Source organism: Haliotis cracherodii, unplaced genomic scaffold, assembly GCF_022045235.1.
Source record: "Haliotis cracherodii isolate W230 unplaced genomic scaffold, xgHalCrac1.p SCAF_11, whole genome shotgun sequence".
Classification (NCBI taxonomy): Eukaryota; Metazoa; Mollusca; class Gastropoda; order Lepetellida; family Haliotidae; genus Haliotis; species Haliotis cracherodii.
Genome location: NW_027266266.1, coordinates 9,454,231 through 9,478,703, shown reverse-complemented (window position 1 = coordinate 9,478,703; position 24,473 = coordinate 9,454,231). Strand labels below are relative to the sequence as shown.

The 24,473-nt window shown below is 40.1% G+C and overlaps 1 protein-coding gene across 1 annotated transcript in view; it reads left to right on the top strand.

The window, feature by feature from the left end:
- The window catches only part of LOC139456205 (E3 ubiquitin-protein ligase TRIM37-like), a 72,932-nt gene extending 60,234 nt beyond the window's left edge, over positions 1-12,698 (top strand). Inside the window, exons 22-23 of the mRNA XM_071237759.1 lie at positions 1,111-1,309; positions 6,729-12,698. Coding sequence (XP_071093860.1) covers positions 1,111-1,309; positions 6,729-6,762 — 233 coding nt within the window. The 3' untranslated portion in view covers positions 6,763-12,698. The remainder of the gene's footprint in view (positions 1-1,110; positions 1,310-6,728) is intronic.
- The last annotated feature ends 11,775 nt before the right edge of the window (positions 12,699-24,473 follow it).

The following is a 24,473-nucleotide window of genomic DNA, read 5'->3' as shown; positions in this document are numbered from 1 at the left end:
TGTGGAAGTTTCTTTTTCTTGAATTATTAGGGTAAAGAAAAAACAAATCAGTCATATCTCAAACTTTACTTTTTATTTGTTGTTATGGTTATCACATTCAAAGGAAACTTCAGTTCCAAGGTTTAATACAACGCTAAAATCCATCTAAAATGATAAACTGAAAACTATCGATATTTATCGCAATAGTTGCTTGCAGTATCAATAGTTATCGCAATAGTTTCTTTCAATATCAATAGTTATCGCAATAGTTTCTTTCAATATCAATAGTTATCACAATAGTGATTTCCAGACCAATAGTCACCCCTAATGGGTACCATGTGTTTAGTCCATGTGTGTTGTCCTCCGCTATCATATTGTTTAAATATTGATAAAAGAGGTGTTAAAGGTAACTCACTCCAATCCCGAGAGTATGTCACAAAGACCACTAGGGGTGTCACGATAAATCAAAATATCGATATATTGCTATTGGTAAGCACTTGAAGTCAATAAATCGATTGTTAGATCGGTTTCGATTTCAGTTAGGAATATCGATAGTTTCGATTGTATTTACAATATCTAAAATGATACACTGAAAACTATCGATATTTACCGCAATAGTTGCTTGCAATATCAATAGTTATCACAATAGTTTCCTCCAATGTCAATAGTTATCTCAATAGTGATTTCCTGACCAATAGTGATTTCCTGACCAAGAGTCACCCCTAAAGACCACACAGTTGGCTCATGGATTAAGATTTCTTGCTCCTGCAATTTGAAGTCAGAAGAAGTTGAAATCCATGTCAATCCAGTCTTCATTGACACAACAGCTTCCACATACCTCTTACAGATATTGTAGGGAGACCCAAGAAGAACCGGGGTAGAATTGGTCTTCAGCAACCCATGCTTGTTGTCAGAGGCAACTAACGGAATCAGATGGACAGGTTCGCTGACTTGCTTGATGCATGTCATTGTATTCCGATTGCGTAATTCGATGCTTATGATGTCACTGGATTGTCTGGCCCAGGCTTGATTATTTACAGACTTCCGACATATTGCTTGAATATTGTTGGGAGTGCATTAAACAACAATAAACAAACAATGATATGATATGGAATGATTTCAACGTTTTAGTGTCCAGTCACAACTGGTCCTTCAACTACCTGAAGAGTAAGATGGAGAAGATGGACAACTCCGCCACCTCGCCGGACGACAATACTCCGGACCATCTAGACGGAGCCAGCAACTCTGGCCGCACCTCACCCAATGGGAACTCATCCGGGGGAGTAGGGCCTCAAGTAGAGTTTAGTACACAGAACGTCAGCAAAGATAGGTGAGTGACTGGAGCCTTTTATACTGTACAGTCAAACTGTTCATTCAAGCGGCACTGTTCTCGGAGAAACCATCCCATTATAAATAAATTGAAAGCAATTCCGTGGGATTTGATTGGCTAACCAAGTTAGATATTATTTTGTTACTTCAATTATTTTCTCATAATAACAATTATTTATTTGGTTTTTTTTTTTAAAAATTCAAAAACTCAAAATTCAGAATTTGTTCTCATTACTTTGAATATTTGCTCATAGTTTCAATTACTTTTTTGATTTTTTACTTATCCTGCATTACTCCTCAATGTATTCACTGCTTACCTTATGACAACAAAAAGACAGCGCACAGTGATGGTCTTTGGTGAAGAAATAAAGTCCCACTCCTGTTTTTTGTATGGACCATCGCTGCTGTCATGTGACTTTGATGACAAGTCACCTTCCTCACATCACTGCCTGTTGCGCTGCAGCCAGGACGTATCTCAGCGGAGCTCTTCAAGTTGGCTAATTTTACACCTTCAGCTTTGGATATAATTCTAGATTTTGTCTGCAATGGGTGATGTATTCTTTTCATATTACTTTCACCAAGTTGTGTAGTTTTATGTGGGTTATTTAGGTGTAAAAAAACTTTGCTTTTTTTCCCCAACACACACTCCTTGTTTCCTGCCATTTTGAATTTGTTACAATCGTTTGCCTGCAAAGGTAGTTAAATTGTTTACAATTCTAAGCTACGTATGTATAACATATTCATGTGTTTTTAAAAACGAGTAGCTTTGGCGTTACATTGAGTTTGCATGTATCAATAATATGTATCCACTTTCAACTCATAAAAAATCTGCCAATAGAATAGAATGCAATCTTCCAACTCCGTTTTATCAACAATTCTTTATTTTGCGGAACTTATGTTTGCTAAAAAAAACTTACTAATTGTCGTGGATAAAATCTTCTAAGATACTCATCCACGTTGTTTGGCATGCACGTAGATTTGCTCTCCAAACTCTAAATGTAATTGTTTGTTTAACTCTCTCTCCAGCGAGTTTTGCAATCTATAGACAGGCTACTAACAAATGTATTTTGAAACAATCCCATCGAGTAGCGAGGAAGATTTCACAATCACTAGAGGTTAGTGACGGACATGCTTCTGTCATTACTACGCTGCCGTTATTTTTGGTGGCTAATATGGCTCCCATCATTGTGACTGCCGACGTGCATCATCCACCCAAATCAACAATACCGGAGCCTATTGTGAGCATCGTAACTGCTCCTAATTTTTTGGGGGACCTGGGACATCCAGATCTACAATTCCTGCAATGTCGGCGTGCGGATCTCAAGACGCCTTGATGGGGGTAGCGCAGGCGTTAGCCATGATCCAGTCATCACAGATGAGCATTGCGTCTCATAGACCTGCGCCGAGTGCAGCGTCTGTCTACCACCCAAGCACCTCTACAATGATCCAGTCACAGATGAGCATTGCGTTTCATAGACCTGCGCCGAGTGCAGCGTCTGTCTACCACCCAAGCATCTCTACAATGATCCAGTCACAGATGAGCATTGCGTCTCATAGACCTGCGCCGAGTGCAGCACCTGCCTACCACCCAAGCATCTCTACAATGATCCAGTCATCACAGATGAGCATTGCGTTTCATAGACCTGCGCCGAGTGCAGCGTCTGTCTACCACCCAAGCACCTCTACAATGATCCAGTCATCACAGATGAGCATTGCGTTTCATAGACCTGCGCCGAGTGCAGCGTCTGTCTACCACCCAAGCATCTCTACAATGATCCAGTCATCACAGATGAGCATTGCGTTTCATAGACCTGCGCCGAGTGCAGCGTCTGTCTACCACCTAAGCTCCTCTACAATGATCCAGTCATCACAGATGAGCATTGCGTTTCATAGACCTGCGCCGAGTGCAGCGTCTGTCTACCACCCAAGCACCTCTACAATGATCCAGTCACAGATGAGCATTGCGTTTCATAGACCTGCGCCGAGTGCAGCGTCTGTCTACCACCCAAGCATCTCTACAATGATCCAGTCATCACAGATGAGCATTGCGTTTCATAGACCTGCGCCGAGTGCAGCGTCTGTCTACCACCCAAGCATCTCTACAATGATCCAGTCATCACAGATGAGCATTGCGTTTCATAGACCTGCACCGAGTGCAGCACCTGCCTACCACCCAAGCGCCTCTACAATGATCCAGTCATCACAGATGAGCATTGCGTTTCATAGACCTGCACCGAGTGCAGCACCTGCCTACCACCCAAGCGCCTCTACAATGATCCAGTCATCACAGATGAGCATTGTGTCTCATAGACCTGCGCCGAGTGCAGCGTCTGCCTACCACCCAAGCACCTCGACAATGATATCAGCCCCAGGGTTCACAGCGTACCCTTTTACGCAGGTGATGCATGATCAGCTTAGTGCTGTTCCAACAACTTATCCAGCGCAGCAGATGTATGCTCAGGCGTCAGCACCGTTCCAGAAGACTAATTGGATGCAGTCCATATGGCAGCAGTCTATGGCACACCTGTATCCTGCGCCTACGCCTATGTACCAGACGCCTGCGTCAGCTACAACTATGGCACAAGTGTTAGCACCTACACTGGCGCCTGATGTATACGAAATGCCTAATGTGCGTGCTGGTAAAGTGTATATATTGCTGGGCAGCGATAGTACGCCAGAGCATAGGGGGACATCTGTGTATGACTCCTTATCACCAGGGGGTTCGTCAAAGCCTTCTGATTGAGGAGGCGCTACGCACTGGAGCAGAAGCCGATAGCCGTCTAGGCAAGTGCGTCAACATTGCTCTGACTCGTCAGACTTATCAAATGGCGAGGATGGCAATTCCTCTGTGGAATGGAATAGGCATCTCGGCTCAGCACAAATACCCAATTGGGTAGCAGACCGTCTCGTGTCAGTGACGCCCTCCCCTGGTAACAGGGCTGATAAAAGGGACAACATATGGTCACATCCTACATCGTGGCCGGTGGATCCGAGGTTGACAGACATGATCAGGTCATTGGATGAGGACTTCTCCAAGCTTACACTTCAGTCAGCCACCCTAGATTTTCCTATCCATGCGGTTGCGGTCGCAGACCAAGCTCATAGTTCGGATAAGAACATTCAAAGGAAGAAAGGCTTGTCAGGACCAACCACCCATAAGGTACAAGGTACCAGATTTGCTTTCATAGAAACAGATCAGGTGTGTACTGAAACCTTTGTCAGCACCAACATCGTCAAGGCGTGCAGTGGATCAGGATCTATAAGAGGATAACCCTATCCGATTACATCATTTCCAAACTATGGTGAATTTCCAACCGCGTCAGATTGACCACAAGAGAAACCATCTTAAGGCCGCTCTGGCAGAGATTAACGTTACACGCAGACTTGGTTGTTTAGCGTTTTCCAACTGGGTCTCTGAGCTCAGGCACAGGCTGCTACATCAACCTTGGTCAATGAACAGATTGCAGACATGCACGCCAAAGTTCCCGATGACACTTGGGATGAGACTGCGCTCAAAGCTGTAGAGCAGATCTCACATAATCTATCCCTGCGAGCTGGCAGGTCAGGCAATTATAAGGCTAGACGCGCGTCTCTCAAGGAAGGCCAAGACCAGGATTCCCGTCATGGGAAAGGGCGTGGCAGAGGCAACCAAGCCAGGGGAGGTGATGACAAGATGAAGGCCTCAGACAAGATGAGAATGATCCACAATCTCTCTGTGTTCAAACGTTATCTGAAGCATCCACCTTATTACCACCTTGCCACGTTGAGACTGCTCAGAACCAGCATCAATGCGTTTGATTCCTTGATCAGTCTCAACTTGCAGGATGCCTACCTGCATATACCTATCCAACCGACGCTAGTACGCCATCGGGAATTTACCAGACGGCTACTATAATCAACGAGGCGAAGTCAGAGTTAACTCCATCTTATCGGCTCCAGTTCATAGGAGGCCTGTTCCAGACAGACCAGGGTCTCCTATCAGTACCGAGGGACAGACGGCTACACCAACCACGCACACTTCAGCAGTGGCAAGTGTTGCTAGGGTTACTCACTTCAGCATGCAATGCAATCGATATCACCCTTGTCCGTTTTGAGCATGGGACGCACAGAGCGGTACATCTCGGGTTGTGCTGGGCGTTTATAGCACAAATCAACTACCAGGACAACCCGATTGTTCCTTCACCATCCCCCCAATATCGACTCTTGAGGACGTTCAAGGCATGCAAAGTTTTGGTCCTCTGGTAGAAACCCAGCAGGTTACCAACCTCTGACGCAAATAATGAACTCACCCTATACAGAGCCAGTCTACTACCCCTTGCAAGTTGCTGAGATTCGGCCAGTGGAAGAAAATTAGACAACCTTTTTGTCAGGCTTTCGCTCTATGACGTAGTAAGTAAAGAATTAGCTGCCTAGCTGATATTTTCTTTATTACTAAATATGTATAGGGAACTACTCTTTAATTCCTATGTTCCTTCTGTAAGAAGATTGAATGACCCTACCGTAATGGCGTTTTTTCTGAGATTTTTCCGCCTCACAGATTATTGACAAACGTGTGTTTTATTCAGGGTGTGAATTATTGAGGTTTCTGTATTTCGGAAGGTTTACCCATTCGATACTGATACATTAACGAGTAATGCAGGATAAGTAAAATATTTAGTAAAATCGAAATATTTTTTACATTTGTATACTTATTCTGCATTACTACGTTTAAGGACCCGCCTGTTGCAGTCTTGCCTCCCCACTTTGTCTTCAGAAACCTCAGAAGTATGTTTTTTAAGCTTGGGACAGGCAGTGATGTGAAGAAGGTGACTTGTCATCAAGGTCACATGGCAGCGGCGATGGTCTGTACAAAAAGCAGGGGGACAGGGGACCCAGTTGTGTAAGACGCAGCAATTTGCTGTGCAGAGTTGCATCCCTTGGGCATGCCAGGAACCTATGATTGTTTGAAACTATGAGGGTTTGAATCCCGGTTCGCCCCGATTATGTTTCAAGGTTTGTCAGCACCATACCCATGCTCGTTGGTTTCACCGAAGTTGTAAACATCTGTAGCCTGCATCACTTTGGGCTTTCCTCTTACATTAAGCTGTCACGCCATGATACAACACTCACTCACACTCACACTCACTCACACTCACAAAAAGCAGGAGTGGGACTTTGAAACAACTTTATTTCTTCACCAAAGACCATCACTACTCTGTCATTTTGTTGTTGTAAGGTAAGCAGTGAATGCATTAAGGAGTAATGCAGGATAAGTATACAAATGTAAAAAATATTTAGATTTTACTATTAGATTTAATAATTAACCGAATTAAAGGCTTTACCTGAAGTCTTGTGGTCACTAAGAATCAGCAAGGGAAGTTAAGAAGTGGGTTGAACAGCCATGACACTCTACTGACACGGTCACCTTCCACTGTTTTCAGACCCGAACCCCCCGACGACCCCTCCGTTGTATGATGTCAGCCTTGGGTGTAACTCCTACATCCCTGACGCCGTCGCTACCCACAGCATGTGCCATCTCGAACAACATCGCTACAGTGGACCACATCAGTGGGCTGTATCATGTTTCCATTGTGATTGGGACGAAACTCCAAGTTCCTTCGGGGAGCACAGACTTGAATAACCTTGAATGATTAGTTCAGTTTATTCTGTCTGCCACCTTGTAAATACAGTGCTACCCAGCTTAGCATGAATAAGCATTAGCCGATATAATGATTCACGACATATCAACCACTGGTTTTGTCAAGGTCAACTTTATGAAAACAAAATATTAAATTAAGCTGGTAGCATTTTTTGTGACATACAAGTAAAGTATGACAACACCAAAATATGGGGGGAAATTGACTAGAAAAGATTGAATACCTTTAAAAAGACTTGCCATCGCCTGCATCTGTATTATGAGTTGATGTTATGGATGATTTATTGTGTAAAATTTAGAGGACGAGTGACGGTACATTCCAGGAACATAACAAAGCCCCAAATAATGAAAGACAAAAAATAAGTTTTCATACCGCAGTACTGTTATGTCCCGATAACGTAGCGTCATGAGTTATCTTCTTTGGGTATGAATATCCTGCATCACACCCACTATATTCCCAGTGTACTCTCTTCAGTATGTTCATATATATATATTCTGAGTTATGAAATGGGGAAGCCTCATTGGCTATTATCGTTAACATACAGGGTTGTATACTTTGTGTTGGACTGTTACATATGATATGCAATGACAGTGAAGTTAGGAAACAATGATTCCACACTCTCATTCCATTATATACTACACAAAAGAAGTTCAGGATCACCCGATTCTTTCATATTACTATAGTTAATTTCTCTGGCATGACAGATTAGCCATTATAATATGAAAGAATTGCGTGGCCCTTTACTTCTTAGGAATACTTAGTACGTATAAGCAGGATAATGCTTGGAATATCTCAGAAAATCACATACATGCCTATTAAGGAAAACACAATATTTTTTGTCAAGCTCTGAAAAGCACTGAGTTTCTGTAAAAAAAAGGTCCCTTAGCATTTACATATCTATTCTGATCTTTCCCCTAAAGTGAAGAGAATATTTTAAAAATGAAAGATTTTGACATTTTCTCTGAGAAGTTATATCTTATAAACTCATCTCTTTGAAGTCAGGGCCCTGTGATACAAAGTGATCGTAGCGATAAGATAATCGTAATTCCAATACTTTATCATAGGCTTATGTATGAGAGTTGTAGCGCTAAGTCGCTTTGTGGAACGATTAATGATTAGGATTCATAGATTTGTTATTCAGACTTATTTGTTTTACTTACTTGAGACCTGTTTTGGCCCTACATATTTCTTCACCAGTCATTATGACAAGGTTGGTTATTCCCATTATGCCACTAGGGGGCGTTATGACTATTTTTTCCGCAGGTTATTCTTCGTAACGACCCCACATGTGCAATGTGCTGAGATCAATTCAGGTTTGGCATTGTTGCGTAAAGTGCATTGAGTATCGTGGCTCATGTGATATGGACGCCTCAGGTGATGTAAAGAAACTCATTCGTTATCTTGTGTTTACTCTCAGACTGCCCTGTGTATATAACATACCGTATTCGACGTAATAAGCGCCCAAGGTGATAATTGCTCATATATTGGCTAGTGAACAATCCCAATTAGCAACCCTTCCAACTGATCAATGTACACAAGACTTATTTATTCGCGTATAATACGCACTCGTGTGTTATATGCACCCTTAATTATGGGCAATTAAATTCTGAAAAAATATATCTGTCGTATATAAACATTTCAGGCTATCAGCATAAACCACGAAATTTATCTTTCAACTCTGTTTTTTCCACCAAAATAATATTCTAATAAGAGCCCCCTATTTCTAATTTTGAGAGTGACCTGGGCGCATATTACGTCGAATACGGTAATTAATGAACAGTCTTTAGTCTAAGAAAGTCATATTCATATATATACAAGTCGGATTTGGATATTGCATATGCATGGGCGCCCACAAAAAGGAAATATTCCAATCCTTTTCCTTTGTAAGATGACGTGACACCATATGAAATTGGTATATGGACATTTCAGTCTGAAACTCCAGATCAAGGTATGAATTGTAACCCATGCTTGTCGTAAGAGACGACTAACAGGATCGGGTGGTCAGGCTCGCTGACTTGGTTGATGCATATCATTGTATCTAAATTGCATAGAACAATGCTCATAATGTCAATCACTGAATTGTCTGGTCCAGACTGGATTATTTACAGACTGAAGTCATAGCTTGAATATTGCTGGGTACAACATTAAGCAACAAATAAACAAACAAACAAACAAATGAAACTGAGGGTATATATAGCCAATGTATGGGACCAACATTCTTGTAGTGTGCACTCTTGTATTAATGGTACTCCCACATCAAACCATTTCGATATTTCTCTCACTTCAAGTATGTGATGTGTTCAGTATTTTTGAAGGGATGAAAGCGTTGATTATACTCACCCAAGTATAATCTCCATATTATAATTACAGTGTATTGACATTATCAGAGACATAATGCTGATGGGATTTGGGTAACTTGGCAAGTTATGTTATTAAGCAGCCAGCCAGTTAGTGCCCAGAAGACAACATATTGCCCAATCAAAGGGTAGTATATCATATGGGACCTTTTGGGACAACTGGGATTTCCATATTTTCAATTTGGGGAAAACTTGAGAGAATTTAAATAGAAATTCATTGACATGGTTTTTATTTTTCTTAAGTACATTTTTTTCTTTTTTAAAATTTTGAATTTGATGTGTCACTAACATGTGTGAAAGGTTTTTTGATAGCATACTTTATGTTTAGCTTTTAATTTCATTTTTACGAAGTATAAAACTTGTATGACAAATATGGAAATAGGAAGACAGAGTTTAGCTATCGTATAGTGAGTTTGGAAGTTTTGTCCATACTGTGTTGTCCATGGTTAATGTACCATGACACCTAATAGGACTTTTCTGATTCAATACCCGAAACTACAAATAGTAATGTGTGTCGTTGCAGGTATTAATTTAGTTTATCAGTTTCATGCTGCAGTTAGACCTGATTGTCAATATGACGGAATGATTGACACCTGTCACTCATCTCATTCTCCTACATAGATCTGTAGCTGCAATGTCATAGAGCTGTCAGTTGGTTTTGTTAAGAATACAAGACTTTCCTCCAGCTTGAAGTTAGCAGGCTGTGATGAATACTTGTAAAACTCATCTTACTCACCAATCTCATTCAAATCCGATCTTACTTCTCGCCACCACTATTTAAACAAGGATCTGAGCACATCCCAATACAGGTCTTGTACGAACAAACTTTCATCTGACCAATCAGGCGTTGCTTACCAGATCGGGAAAGTGACAGTCGGAATGTGTTTTCGAATCACCTTAAGAAGGTTAACACAGGGTGTTCCGAATGACAATTTCTTTCAATTGCCAGAAGAAAGAATTGCCTTATGATCTTGGCCATCTATAAGACATTCCAGAATTTCTTGTGTTTAGGTTTCAAATTTTGGATCAATATTTTTCAAAGCGTTGTCTTGAATAGATGTCGGCAGTTTGAAACTAGTGCCGTAACGTTTTTAGAAAGTTGCTTTCTGATTGGCTAATGTCGACTTCTTGCTCGACATGTCCTAGGTCTGTCACAGTTCGCGAAAGGTCGTTCTGACCAGACCTATAATGGGATGTCCTCTGTTTTGATCTGGGGGCACAGGTGGCCAAGTCGTCTAAGGCGCCGCGATTCGCTGTGCAGAGTTGCGTCTCTTGGGCACGCCAGAAACCTATGATTGAGGGTTCGAATCCCAGTTCGCCCCGATTATGTTTCTAGGTTTGTCAGCACCAAACCTGTGCTCGTGGGTTTCACTGAAGTAGTAAACGTCTGAGACCTGCATCACTTGGGGCTTTCCTCCCACATTAAGCTGACACGCCATGATATAACTGGAATAATGTTAAAAGTGGCGTTAAACCCAACTCACTCATACACTGACATCTCCCTGACATTGCCACCACGTGCATGTGCCCCGAGGAACGAAGTGCTGTGACTACTGTGATATTTATTACTGCTTTGTTTGATATGTACATACTTTGTGTTAGAGCAGATCGGTGCCTTTGGTAGGGGAGAATAGTAGGAACAGAAATCTCTTGTTGCCAAGGTTTAGTCGAGAGGAATTTTATTTCTTTTTTTCTTCTTTTTTTTTCAGTTTCTGACAAGAGAAAGTACGGTTCTCTAAACTTGATACTCTTGATGATTGGTTAACTTTTTATAAGAAATCTTTGTTAAGCGAGCCTCTTTGATTTGTATGGGGACAGATGGAATCGGATGGCGTTTGGATATTTTACCCAAACAACCTATTCCTTTTGTTCACCACTATCTACTAACTATTTATTTTGGACAAATTTCTGAAGAAACTGTTCATTTAAAAAATCTTCATGTATCCCCCTAGAAATCAAATGGATGCTCCCTATGCTATCTTGGAAATTTTGATATTCACAAAACTTGTCTGGTCTTAGTGAAATTCTGACATTAGATTCAGTACATATTTGTGATAAAAATCATCTTTTTTATTGATAATTTCACCATTGGCATGTATGCTGCTTAAAAGAAGTTAAGGACTGCCCAAATATTTCATATTACTATACTTATTCTGAAATAATGTGAAAGAATCAGGTGGTCCTTAACTTATTTTGAGTGGTATATATTCATTCATAGATACAGCTACATTGGTTTTTACTGATATAAGGAAGTGAGATGATTTGATTTGTATTGCTGGAACTGGCTACTTCGGTGAACTTAGTCAACTTTGTAACCAACAATGTGATAATTAGCCCCTTGTTTCTACTCATGTTAATTTGTACATATTGACTGTTTGCACTCATTCTGTGATTTTCTGTTTCCATGTGTTGATTTCACATATCACGTCACCCCCACTCTCATGATGTCAATCACTGGATTGTCTGGTCCAGGCTCGGTTATTTACAGACCGCCGTCATATAGCTGGAATATTGCTGAGTGCGGCGTTAAACAACAAACAAACAAACCAGCATTCAGGGTGTGTCCTCATCAAGATAAAATGGCAGAAAACTATCTAAGTATTGTACTAAATATATATAAATGTCTGGTTGATATCATTGTTCAATGGGGGGCACAGGTGGCCCAGTCGTCTAAGGCGCCGCTATTCTCTGTGCAGAGTTGCGTCCCTTGGGCACGCCAGAAACCTATGATTGAGGGTTCGAATCCCGGTTCGCCCCGATTATGTTTCTAGGTTTGTCAGCACCATACCCGTGCTCGTTGGTTTCACCAAAGTGGTAAACGTCTGAGACCTGCATCATTTCGGGCTTTCCTCCCACATTAAGCTGACACGCCGCGATATAACTGGAATACTGTTAAAAGCGGCGTTAAACCCAACCCACTCACTCACTCATTGTTCAATGTGTACCAGTTCTGCAATCCTGCATTGGTCAATCCTTCATACTGATTCAGTATACATTTGTTTTGCATCTATCTGCTGTCTGATCAAATATGCTTGACCTTTTTGTGTAAGAGAGTACAAGAGTTGTGTGTGTCAGTGCTATGGAAATGTCTACAGCATTCCAACCAGTTGTTGATTGAATGTTATGTTTTATATGTATTTGACAACAAACATGTCCTCGTTTTATTGATGGAAACGTCAGAAGATACTGTTTCTAGAACTTGAGAGAGTATGACACAAAACCATGATTGCCATTTTAATCATTCGCATCCTCCAACCAGAATACCCAACATGTATGCCAGTCTGTATAGGTACTCTCAAGCTAGAGATCTAGGTCAGCTTGAAGTCCCGCCTTTCAGTTCGCCACACTGAAGAGTACGAACAAATGGCATCCATCCTGTTTTGCTAATAAAGTTGTAGAAAAGGAAATGTTGTTTCTGTTTGTGTGACACAAGTCCATATACCAACCAACAAAAGATGGTAAACGTCTGAGACCTGCATCACTTGGGGCTTTCCTCCCACATTAAGCTGACACGCCGTGATATAACTGGAATACTCACTCACTCACCAACAAAAGAAATGCGAATGCCATATGTTGGTTAATATATGAAGAAAAATACTCACATTCAAGAGATATTAGATTAGTCAACGGACAACCGAACATACTAGTATGTTGTGTGAATCGACGCTCATGAACGCATTACATGTGATGTCATAGATCCATGACTCGAGATGCACCATTTGTCTAGCGGGATTAGCGTGTAAAGTTTGGGAATCGTGCAGCATATCGTGATAAGTATATAGAGTCTGTGGTAACACTTGACGTTTCGATGGTTTGTGTTTCTTTTGGCGGTGAGTATATACGACAGTGCATGTTAATGCAACAGTAAAAGTCGACCAGTGAAGACTCTAGTAGATGTTGACGGCCTCCGTGATCTAGTGGATAGAGCGTCAGTCTGGAGAGTGGAAGGTTGGTGGTTCAATCCCCAAAAGATGTTGTAAGATTGTACTTGTTACGCTGCATGGCTCTCGGCACTAAGACAATTAAAACAAGGACTGGTTGGTTTGTGTCGGAGTGGGGCATCCATGGTAAACTGCGGCATCGCAGCACTACAAAACCAGTATTAGTTCAAGCAGCCACACACATGCATGCACATCGCTGTATAAAGGCAATAGTCTTAATCATGTTTAACCTCATTTCACCTCGCCCCATCAGTAGATGTGTGGTCCCATGAAGATTCTGGTTTAGAGTAGGTCTTCAGCAACCCATGTTGCTATACGCTGATGTCATGGCTGATTGTGTCATCATACCCTGATGTCATGGCTGATTGTGTCATCATACCCTGATGTCATGCCTGATTGTGTCACCATACCCTGATGTCATGGCTGATTGTGTCGCCATACCCTGATGTCATGGCTGATTGTGTCACCATACCCTGATGTCATGGCTGATTGTGTCACCATACCCTGATGTCATGGCTGATTGTGTCATCATTCCCTGATGTCATGGCTGATTGTGTCACCATACCCTGATGTCATGGCTGATTGTGTCACCATACACTGACATCATTTCTGATTGTGTCGCCATACCCTGATGTCATGACAGATTGTTTCATAATACCCTGATGTCATGCATGGCTAATCGTGTCATCATACCCTGATGTTATGGCCGATTGTGTCACCATACCCTGATGTCATGGCCGATTGTGTCACCATACCCTGATGTCATGGCTGATTGTGTCACCATACCCTGATGTCATGGCTGATTGTGTCACCATACCCTGATGTCATGGCTGATTGTGTCACCATACACTGACATCATTTCTGATTGTGTCACCATACCCTGATGTCATGGCCGATTACATGACTGATGTCTTCAGCAACCCATGCTTGCCATTAGAGGCGACTAAGGGGATCGGATGGTCAGGCTCACTGACTTCGTTGATGCATGTCATCATATCCCAAATGCGTGGATTGTCTGGTCCAGACTCGATTATTGACAGACCACCGTCATATAGCTAGAATATTGCTGAGTGTGGCGTTAAGCAACAACAACATGACCAACTGCCATCATCCTACCCAGAGTACATGACTGGCTGTGCCATGTAGAGTTACTCTACTCTCAAGAACTCCAGGTGCAGCAGAAACAAGAAGTCAGTGTTTGGATATACAATTTATTTGTGTCAAGGCTTACACTGTCCTGATGTACATGTCCAGCTATCTAAGTCTGTAGTACAAATGTAGAAAACTGTTACTCTGGCCCACCACTTGGATAACATGACAGTGACGTAGTCGACAGGAACACGTCCTCACAAAACAAGGGCCCAGCCACACAAGACAATCTTTACAACTTTCGTAAATCTTTGCAAAAACTTACAACAATCCATTGTGCAAAGGCTGCTTTGGGGAGACAACCAATGTCTTCGTCAAAGCAGTCTCAGCATGGTTAAGCTGTAATTTTAACATTGCTCTGTGAGAGTGGATCCTGGTTGGCCACTACTGTCTGACTATGACTCAATAAATATTCATGCTTTGGGAAATGAGCTAAGATCATCAGCCCTGAAAGAGGATACCTAACAAATCTGCTGCTGCTGTTGAGTTGACCAGCCACTCTGTGGGATGTGGATGAATATTGTAACTGTTGATAACTGTGAGGGAGAAAAGGATTGTCTTTCATAAAACACAAGTTATGTTAAAGCTAAAGATGGCAGTTGATTCAGTTGGACAACCAATATGAGTGAGTGAGTGAATTGGGTTTAACACCGTTTTTAACAGTATTCTAGTTATATCACGGTGTCAGCTTAATGTGGGAGGAAAGATCAAAGTGATGCAGGTCTTAGACGTTTAGAAACATAATCGGGGCACTATTAAACCAGGATTCGAACCCACAATCACTGCACAGCGAATTGCGGCGCCTTAGACGACTAGGCCACCCGTGCCCCCTTGTGTCATATAGGACAGGAGTAAAATGCTTTTTAATCCATGTTTTGAATTAACATGAAAGACACCCAAACAAACAGAAGTAACATCAGCAAATCAGTTGGTGAGTTGATCGCAGCTTTGAACAATATTTCAGTCACATCACAGCGTGTCAGCTTGATGTGGAAGAAACGCCCGAAGTGATGCTGGATGCCGCAGTACAAACAACCTTACCGATACGACTTTAGTAAGTCTATGGTATGGAAGTTATGATCACCTTGGTGCTAAGATCGCCTTATAAAATGGCACCAGGTCTTGGACAATTATCACTTTCATGAAACCCATGGTGCTGACAAACCGTGAAACAACCTGGGATTTGAACTCGTGAACCCATAGGTGTCTGGCACTCCTGGGTGGCACACGGAAGACTCTCTAAGACTGAGCTACCAGAGCCCACACTATGAAGGAGAACTGGAAAACCAAGTTCTAGATTTTTTTTCTTTTACCTAAAACGATCGGCAGAAAACAACAATTTTGGAGAAACTTGGAATGCTACACGAGAAATAAATAGATACCTTAATCAGTTGGATGATAAGTATGTAAGTTCTGGGCACCTCACAAAGGAATGCTTGTCAGTAGTTGTTAAGTGATTAAGAATAAATGGATTGGAGAGAAATTGGGTTTGACATAAAAGAAATAATCTTTCAACAACATTTTCGTCATATCATGTCCACTTACTTGAGGTGAGAGAAGCTAAAAATATGTCATAGACGCTAACGCCCTCATTGCTGACAGACAAAAACATCATTGGTGAATACAGGATTTGAACCAACAAACAGTGGATCCTGACAAGGCTAGGGGATGTAACTCTGCACAACATGTAGTGGTGCTTCACTCAACCACCATTCAGGGGGAAACTGATCATCTGATTTATGGAAACATAATTTTATAAAGTATTCCCACTAAATCATACCTTAATGGTATATGGTAGAATATAATGGTCTTGTGAAGAGAAACACATGACTGTAGTGGCAGCTGTCATTAACAGTGGCAATTCTGACAGTGACGAGCTTTGCTAACTGTAGAACTGACTCTGCTATATTAAATTAGAAACTGATTTGAAACCTTGATCGACAAATCAGAATAAATAACAGTACAATATCTGCATACTGAATGATATCAAAGAGTGTCTGTACCTACTTGTAAATTATAAAGACTTCGTGGGTTGGATTGTTCACCGAGGAGCAAGTATGGTTTTACGCTGCTTATAGCAATATTCGGTGGGGGAAAGAAGAAATGGGATTCAAACATGAGGGGAATCAAACCCACACCCTCGGCGTGCCAAGCGACCGCTTTAACCACTCGCCTATCCCACTACCCCAACCACTAAGGAAGGACAGAACGTTGTGTTTTGCTTTAAGAACAATATTAAGTTAGTTCATGTGAGCCGGAATAAAAAATGAAATCATAAACACATGAAACTCACATATATATATATTGGTTTCATATTCTAATACAAACTATTTCCTGGTCCAATATGGTTCATAAACGTTTAATATTTTCAAATATAAAATTGATAAATGTATGCAGATTATACAGAAGTAATTTCACATCTTTGCAAGGCACTTCACCTCAACAGACAACACTGTTCTTCTTGAAGACACTTGATAATTGAAAGTGAACGAGGAAATAAATATTGGATATATCCATTTCCATTTAATTTAAACATATTCTAAGTGGGATCATTTTGAACATTAAAATAATGTGACTGACTTCTATTGACAATGCTATTTTGGTGTTCTCAAACAGACTGAGTCATACATCATGTGACATCAAATCAATGACTTCAGAAAATAAAAATGTGTTCTCACAAAATGATTCTATGTGTGTGTCTGGATAGAAATTGCTTTAAATGACTTGTATGATTAACCACAATAATGATAATAATACAATTTTACCTTTATTTACATATAAATAATTCCATAAATCACTGACATTCAGAAGAAATTCATTCTGAATAGAATCAATCTCAAGGCCATACCAAATCAATGACATTTTCAAAAGGGAGATAACTGCCAAGACTATACCATCGAATACCACTAAAAATCTGTTTTCTTCGGATGTGTGGAATGGGCCATGAAAAAAACAGGCCAACACTCGAGCTGTTGCACAAACACAGACACCAAATGTTTTATCATATCTTAAAATAAAAAATAAAAAATGTATTTTGAACAAAATTCACTTGTGTCCATGGTACTAGTATTAAACCCCTGCACACAGGTCATAAATTACAATTTTCGTAAATGCTACACAATCTACACGCTATTGTTTGGCTTCATCAGACCTTTTTTATTTTTCGCCTGAGGCAGATTTGTAAGACAAGTCACGGATTTGCTATGGCCAGGCTATTAATAAGGGCACCAATCAGATTGTTTGTTAGAGCATACAAGTTGTATCATGGGGCAATACACGTACCAATATAGAAGAAAGGAGGAATAACAATCTCATTAAAATCAGGATCTACGTTCTCGCTTCCGCAAAACAAAGATCTGAGGACAACCCATTACGGGTCACGTCAGAACGACCTTTTGCGAACTTTGACCGCCCACTGAATCGAATAACCAGAAGTCGATATCAGCCATTGAGATAGCAGCTTTCTCGAGCTTTACGGCACTGGTTTCAACCTGGCGACTTCCATTTCAGACTACGCTTGAAAAATATGTTGACACAGTTTGCGATTAAAATTTTCAAAACTGAACAAACGAACATTCCGGAATGTGTAATATATGGTTGCCATTGTATTGCAGAACTTCCCCCGTACTGTGCAACGCCTCGTCCGTTCAAATGTAGATAGACGATAATTTTGACGGAATCAGTCCGTAACTGTCACTCAGAATACCCCGTGTTAACGTTTTGGAGGTTGCATGATTACAAAACACATTCCAACTGTCACCTTCCTGATCTGGTAAGCGACCCTTTGATTGGTCGGATGAAAGGTCGTTCTGACGTGACCCGTATTGGGATGTCCTCAGATCTTTGTTTAGCGATAGCGAGAACTAAGATCTGATTTTAATGAGATTGGAGGAATAATGGTCCCGTATTAGATATGTGCATGATTAATAACTGATATATTCCCCGCCTGCTATTATTGTATACACATGTAACCTGGCTTGACTAAAATAATTTGAATACATCTTTAGTACGTTTTACGACACATTGTGGCAAGTGGGGGCCATGTCAAAATTTGATCAGGAATTTAAAATATTCTATTTCAATTCCTTTATTCATAAGGCGTGTGTATTTATACTACTCAAAAGAAGTTAAAGAACACCCAATATCCTCAAATGACTAAAGTTGATCTGTTGGCTGGTTGGCATTGCAATACACAGACTTCCAATTGTGGTGTTCCTTTACTTGTTTTGAGTAGCATATTTACTAGAGATGGAAACCTACATTTCAATCTTTGACATGGCCACTGAAGAATGAAATTCTTGACTGCCAAACATCACTTATGTGGACAAAAATGATCATTGATAAGACACCATCTAGAAAACATGTATCACTTCTAGATAAACCAAACATGAAAGTGGCTTTAAAGTTTAAACATCAAAGTGACACTGCACTCACTTAAAATTTGAAATCCTTACACACACAAAAAAAACATTCATAAAAACTGTTAACATGACAAAAGAAACACCTGTGCACAAACTCGAAAAATTATTCTTAATATTACACACCTGAATGAAGTGGTTCCAATATTGTGTGAGGAAAACATGATACAAAACTCACAGATGATCTCAATTATTTTGACCTAAACTGGCCTTTTTGTGGACACATAGTGAAACACAAGATTCAATTAACCAACTATACATTTGTGTTAACTTTATGCAAAATATATCCCTGAAATTTTCAATTATGCGTTGTCATCAACAGGTTCTTGATGTTACATGAGAAATTCATAAATGTATCAATTGAAACAGACGTAAGATTTCATAATATCAAGCTCACATATATCACAATTGTCACCCAAGGAAAGTGTTCAAATTCGACCAAGAAATTCATCCTGAACTCATTAAATTACTAAATGGAACTTAAAATATTGGTATAATATGTCTGTGGTTACTCTTCCTGTGCTGCTTCCCATAAACAATTCAGACAGAGGCTTGTTACTACACAGAGCTACGGACTGTTCCATAGTGTTTTCTTAATAGATTTGGGAGCACGGGTGGCCCACTCGTTTAAAGTGCCGTGATTCGCTGTGCAGAGTTGCGTCCCTTGGGCACACCAGAAACCTATGATTGTAGGTTTGAATCCCGGTTCGCCCCGATTATGTTTCTAGGTTTGTCAGCACCATACCCGTGCTTGTTGGTTCCACCGAAGTGGTAAACGTCCGAGACCTGCATCACTTTGAGGTTTCCTCCCACATTTAGCTGACACGCTGTGATATAACTGGAATACTGTTAAAAGCGGCGTTAAACCCAACTCACTCACTCACTCGGAAGATACCACACTAACAACCCTGCCACAATGTCCATGAATCATACAACTTTCTGTGTACTTATCAGGTTGAATGATTGGTACAGAGTCTGGGCCACCATCTTTACCAGTTCAGTTTCCAATTCAATAAATAAATATATTGCTACACAATCTAAAATGTAAGTACTCGTATTGAAGGCAAGTGTCTTCGGAAGAGAATCATGTTTCCTTTGTTATTACATCACGACACATTCCCTTTGTTGAAACATATAACCTGTGACACAGATGTAGATTGGGGATCTACGTGAATTAGGAAAACACTATGAGACAGACTGTAGCTCTATGTAGCAACAAGTCAAAATCAAAATCGGTTTCAGGGAGAAGCAGAGAGATACGGTTACAGCAGCTAGCATTAATAGAATAATACAGCATCACCAGAAACAGATGTGTTAAACTTTCACGAGGAAATCATACCATGGAAGTTCAAGTGATCCAAAGGAAAAATAATTCATCAAAACATTAAAAGTTTCAAAAACAATGAATGTGCCTGTCTAATTTTTCACAGCAAACCGCTTAGGATGAATTCAAGAACAGTATTGGTGATGAGATTGTCAGCTAACATAACCTGCAATGTTCTAAAAACAAGATGACATCCATCTGAATCTGTTCAGTTCTCCATACACTACATGTAGTTGTAGTCCTAGTAGCATTGGTGATATTTCCCTGACACATAGTTCAACTTTTTAATTCTTCCCTACTTATTTTATCTATTTTCCCTTAATATTACCTAAACTTTCCATTTCCCCACAATATTATTTGAACTTTTTCATTTATATCTAAATAAAAAAATAATTCACTTTTCAATTTTTATTGACAAAAGCTAAAATTTCCTGATTTTCTTACACCAAACAAACAGTTCTTCCCAAGGCAAGTGTGTCCGACTGTACTCAAGTAACACAGCCTACATCGCCTTGTTCACATTCACAAATGTTGAAACTTTTCACCAGTTTCTTCAAAGACAGTTTCATATTATCTTCCCTAAAGTTGAGGCTGCAAATACAAACCTTTCTTGACCACTAAATAATAATCAGACCAAATACGGTATTTTCTAAATTTCTTGGCAAAACTGAACCACTTTGGACTTATCAAGACTCATTATCATATCAGCATTGTCCGTTGATTAGCAACATTGTCCTAGCTTCAACTTACAAAAGTACAATCAAAAATATCTGTGGGTATCAAAAATCTGGAATGAACAGTGACCATTATCTCACACAAAAAACAAAGTGAGGCTCTTTACAACAACTCGGTTTACAGATGGGTTTTTTCACAAACCAGGGGATCTTTGTTTAAAGAAAATACAAATTAAATTTATTTTAATGAAGTGATGATTATGGATGAAAGTTAGTACAGTGATAAAAATATTAAAAATACTGAACATTGTTGCTCCTCGGGTCATAAATGACAAGTCAAATCTTTATTTCCCATCCCATAGTACATGTATTGACACCCCCCCCCCCCCCCCCCCCCCCAAAAAAAAAAGGAAACAGGAAATAAAACCATTGAATTTTGTTTGTATCTTGTTTTTCGAAATGTTTACAGGAAATAAAACTATTCTGTATTTATAAAAAACAACATTCGAAATTTGTGACACTTTGGGTTGGGAAAATCTGTAAACCTGGTAATTGAAAAAAAGCAGTTAACATCAGCATACTTCAAAGTGGATCACTGCCAGTCGAACAGAAGCACTGAGCCTTGCAGAACTCCAGAACACTCGGACACCAAGATGGAGGCTCTCGTACATCTACACGTATCTCTAGAAATATACATCACAACAAGTTCGGGGACTAAAGTAAACATATCTAGCACCATTGAGAAGAAAACATGCCACAGTCACAACGCCTAGTCAGACACTCACTCGAATCGGACGAACCCCGTTTAAAGACGCCCATTTCTTGAGAGTTGTTTCATCAACTGCATAAATGTTTGTAAAGTATTCTAACTAGCTCAATGACCTGTTGTGCCCTTTTTGGTTTTTCATTTGGTTGTATAAAAATTAACAAGACTGAAACAGTGTCTATTTCAGTCATAAAACAATTACAAAAATCATATCTTTTACTCAAATACGATGCCTCTCTGTATGAAGTTGTGCGGACACCTTCACTGTAGGTTAAGTCACGAGAACCCTGAGTGACCTCAACTGCCCAATCTAACTGAAAGATGTGTGGATTCGTCTTGAGCCATTCAGATGCCAGCTTTCCAAAACAATTTGGTTTCGTTTTTTACCACCTCTATGCAGAAATAATAATTATGATTATGACAAAAGAAAACCCATGCAGAGCCCAAACATACCTTCGACAGTACTCTCTGGGGGTAGAGAATGCCATGCTGCTCAGAAACGACAAGGTTTTCAAATTATCTTCAACAATGTACTGGCAGGGTATTCACTATGTGCATTCATGGAAGGACGCTTAAGTTCGTTTTCGAGATACAGAGATTAGGCATCTTGGTCTAAATGCATCGCTTACTCGTACCGAGAATTAAGAGGCCTTGTTGCTGTTTGGCTGTCTAGAAAGTTCACCTGACGTCCTATGGAGGTGTCCTGAGATCTTGATGCAGAGAGGGAGCATATCGGACAAAATGATCCGATTTTAGTCACGTCAATCTGACAAAGAGTCCATATTGATGCTGAATATAAAGGGCAACTTCACTGCTTTGGTCAAACCATCGTACAGTGCTGACAAGGATCATAAAAGGAACTGTGGATTTAAACCCATAACCAGCAGATCCTAGCATTACCAAGGGACATAACTCCTTAGTGAATTGCAGTAAAGTAGATCACTGGGTCGCCCATCACAAAAATCAAACTGTTTTCCAGTACCATTGTGTCCCACTACAGCTGCCATTAAGAAGTAAACTCAAGGTCATTGAGCGAGGAAGACACTTTTCTCTGTACAGGGCAAGCCAGGACTGTGACTGCGGCCATGGCAACGTTTCGCACAGCTTCTTAGCTGGAGATATGGAGTATTATAAATCATAACAACAAAGATAAATGCCATATAATGAGATCAACAACACACAAAACTAAACTATAACAAGCAACGTAAACACAACTAGAGCTGTGGCGACCCATTTCAACTCCATCAAACATTCGGCCACTGTTCTACATCCTCCGACAGAGCAGGCTCATCGATAGTTACAAGGTTTAATTGTTCCAAATTTTCTTCAATTACATGAAACTTTACCAATTATTATTACTGACAACTCATGTTAACTCCAAATAAATTTTATCTTTATTTCAGTCAAACGTTATTTGTCATTTTGTATACAGTAATTCTAGCAGTGTTTGACTTGAATGGTCTTGTTCCTATTGAAACCATCCTTAAATATGGCTTTTCTAAGTGAAAAGGCACGTAGCACTATCATCTGAAATAAGCTAACTTTCCAGATTGCCAAGGTTTCTAGATAAACAAGGTTTCAGTTTAAGCAAGTTCTTTAATATAATCAATGTTTCCAGATAAACAAGACTTCAAGATAACCAATTTCCAGATTGCCAAGGTTTCCACAGTATCAAGGTTACCAGTTGCCGAGTTGAAAGTTTAATGTCTGTTTTGTGAGAGTCAGCTCTGTAGGAAATGTAAGAACACTGACACATATGGCTGATGTCCTGTGAGTTGATGGGCCACGGCTTTAACATAACAGTACTACAAGGGCTTATAAATATTTACCAAGAACCCTTCAAATGCATACATTTAGTACACTGATTACAAACACTCATCAGTAAATATATATATATACCAATATTCAAATTTGCTAACATTATATAATTGTGATATTTATTATTATCTTCACGAAAATAATTATTTTCTGCAATATACTATACACATCAAAATTTCCAAATTTTGTAACTGTAATTTACAGAAAGGATAAATGAATGATAATAGAATTTGATAGAATCTGTATTAGCTTCATAACTGGATATATATATATATATATATATATCACACTTTGAACCATCCTCTACATGCCAGGGTACTATATCTGTCCTGATAACTATCCCTGGAAATGGGCCACCCCTGCCAGCAACTCTCCCATAGAAAACATTGAACATGGACAATCCTTCCCAAGCTTTGGTATTGTTTGAAACATCCTAAAGACACAAAACCCATAATCCAGTGCCATTGTACTAAACGACCTTAGCAGTACGATAATCATAAGCCTTTGTTAAAGGAGTTACAATCACCTTAGTGTTAAGATCCCTTTGTTCAACATCACCCGGGACGTCCATCTGATAAACGCCCCCTGGAACACGAGGATGGTCCATGATGGCTTTACCAAAGTGTGAGGACCTTTCTTTTTGATGGTCGATCTAATATACAGTATTCGACGTAATAAGCGCCCACGGCGACATTAGCTAAGATATTGGCTAGTGAACAATCCCAATTAGCACCCCTTCCGATCGATCAATGTACCAAGACTTATTTATTCGCGTATAATACGCACTCGTGTGTATATGCACCCTTATTAGGGGCATTTAATTTTGGAAAAATATATCTGTCGTACATAAACATTTCAGGCCAAGAAATTTAAGAAATTTTTTTTTTCACCAAAATAATATTCGAATAAGAGCCCCCTATTTCTAATTTTGAGAGTGCCCTGGGCGCTTATTACGTCGAATACTGTAGTACCATTGTATACTGTAGGAGTTTCAAGAGATATCTGGAGGTACAGAGGGACTAGTAGGCGCATGTTCTGTAGCTTCCCTATCATTCCTCTCTACATAGCTCGGACTTCCTAGC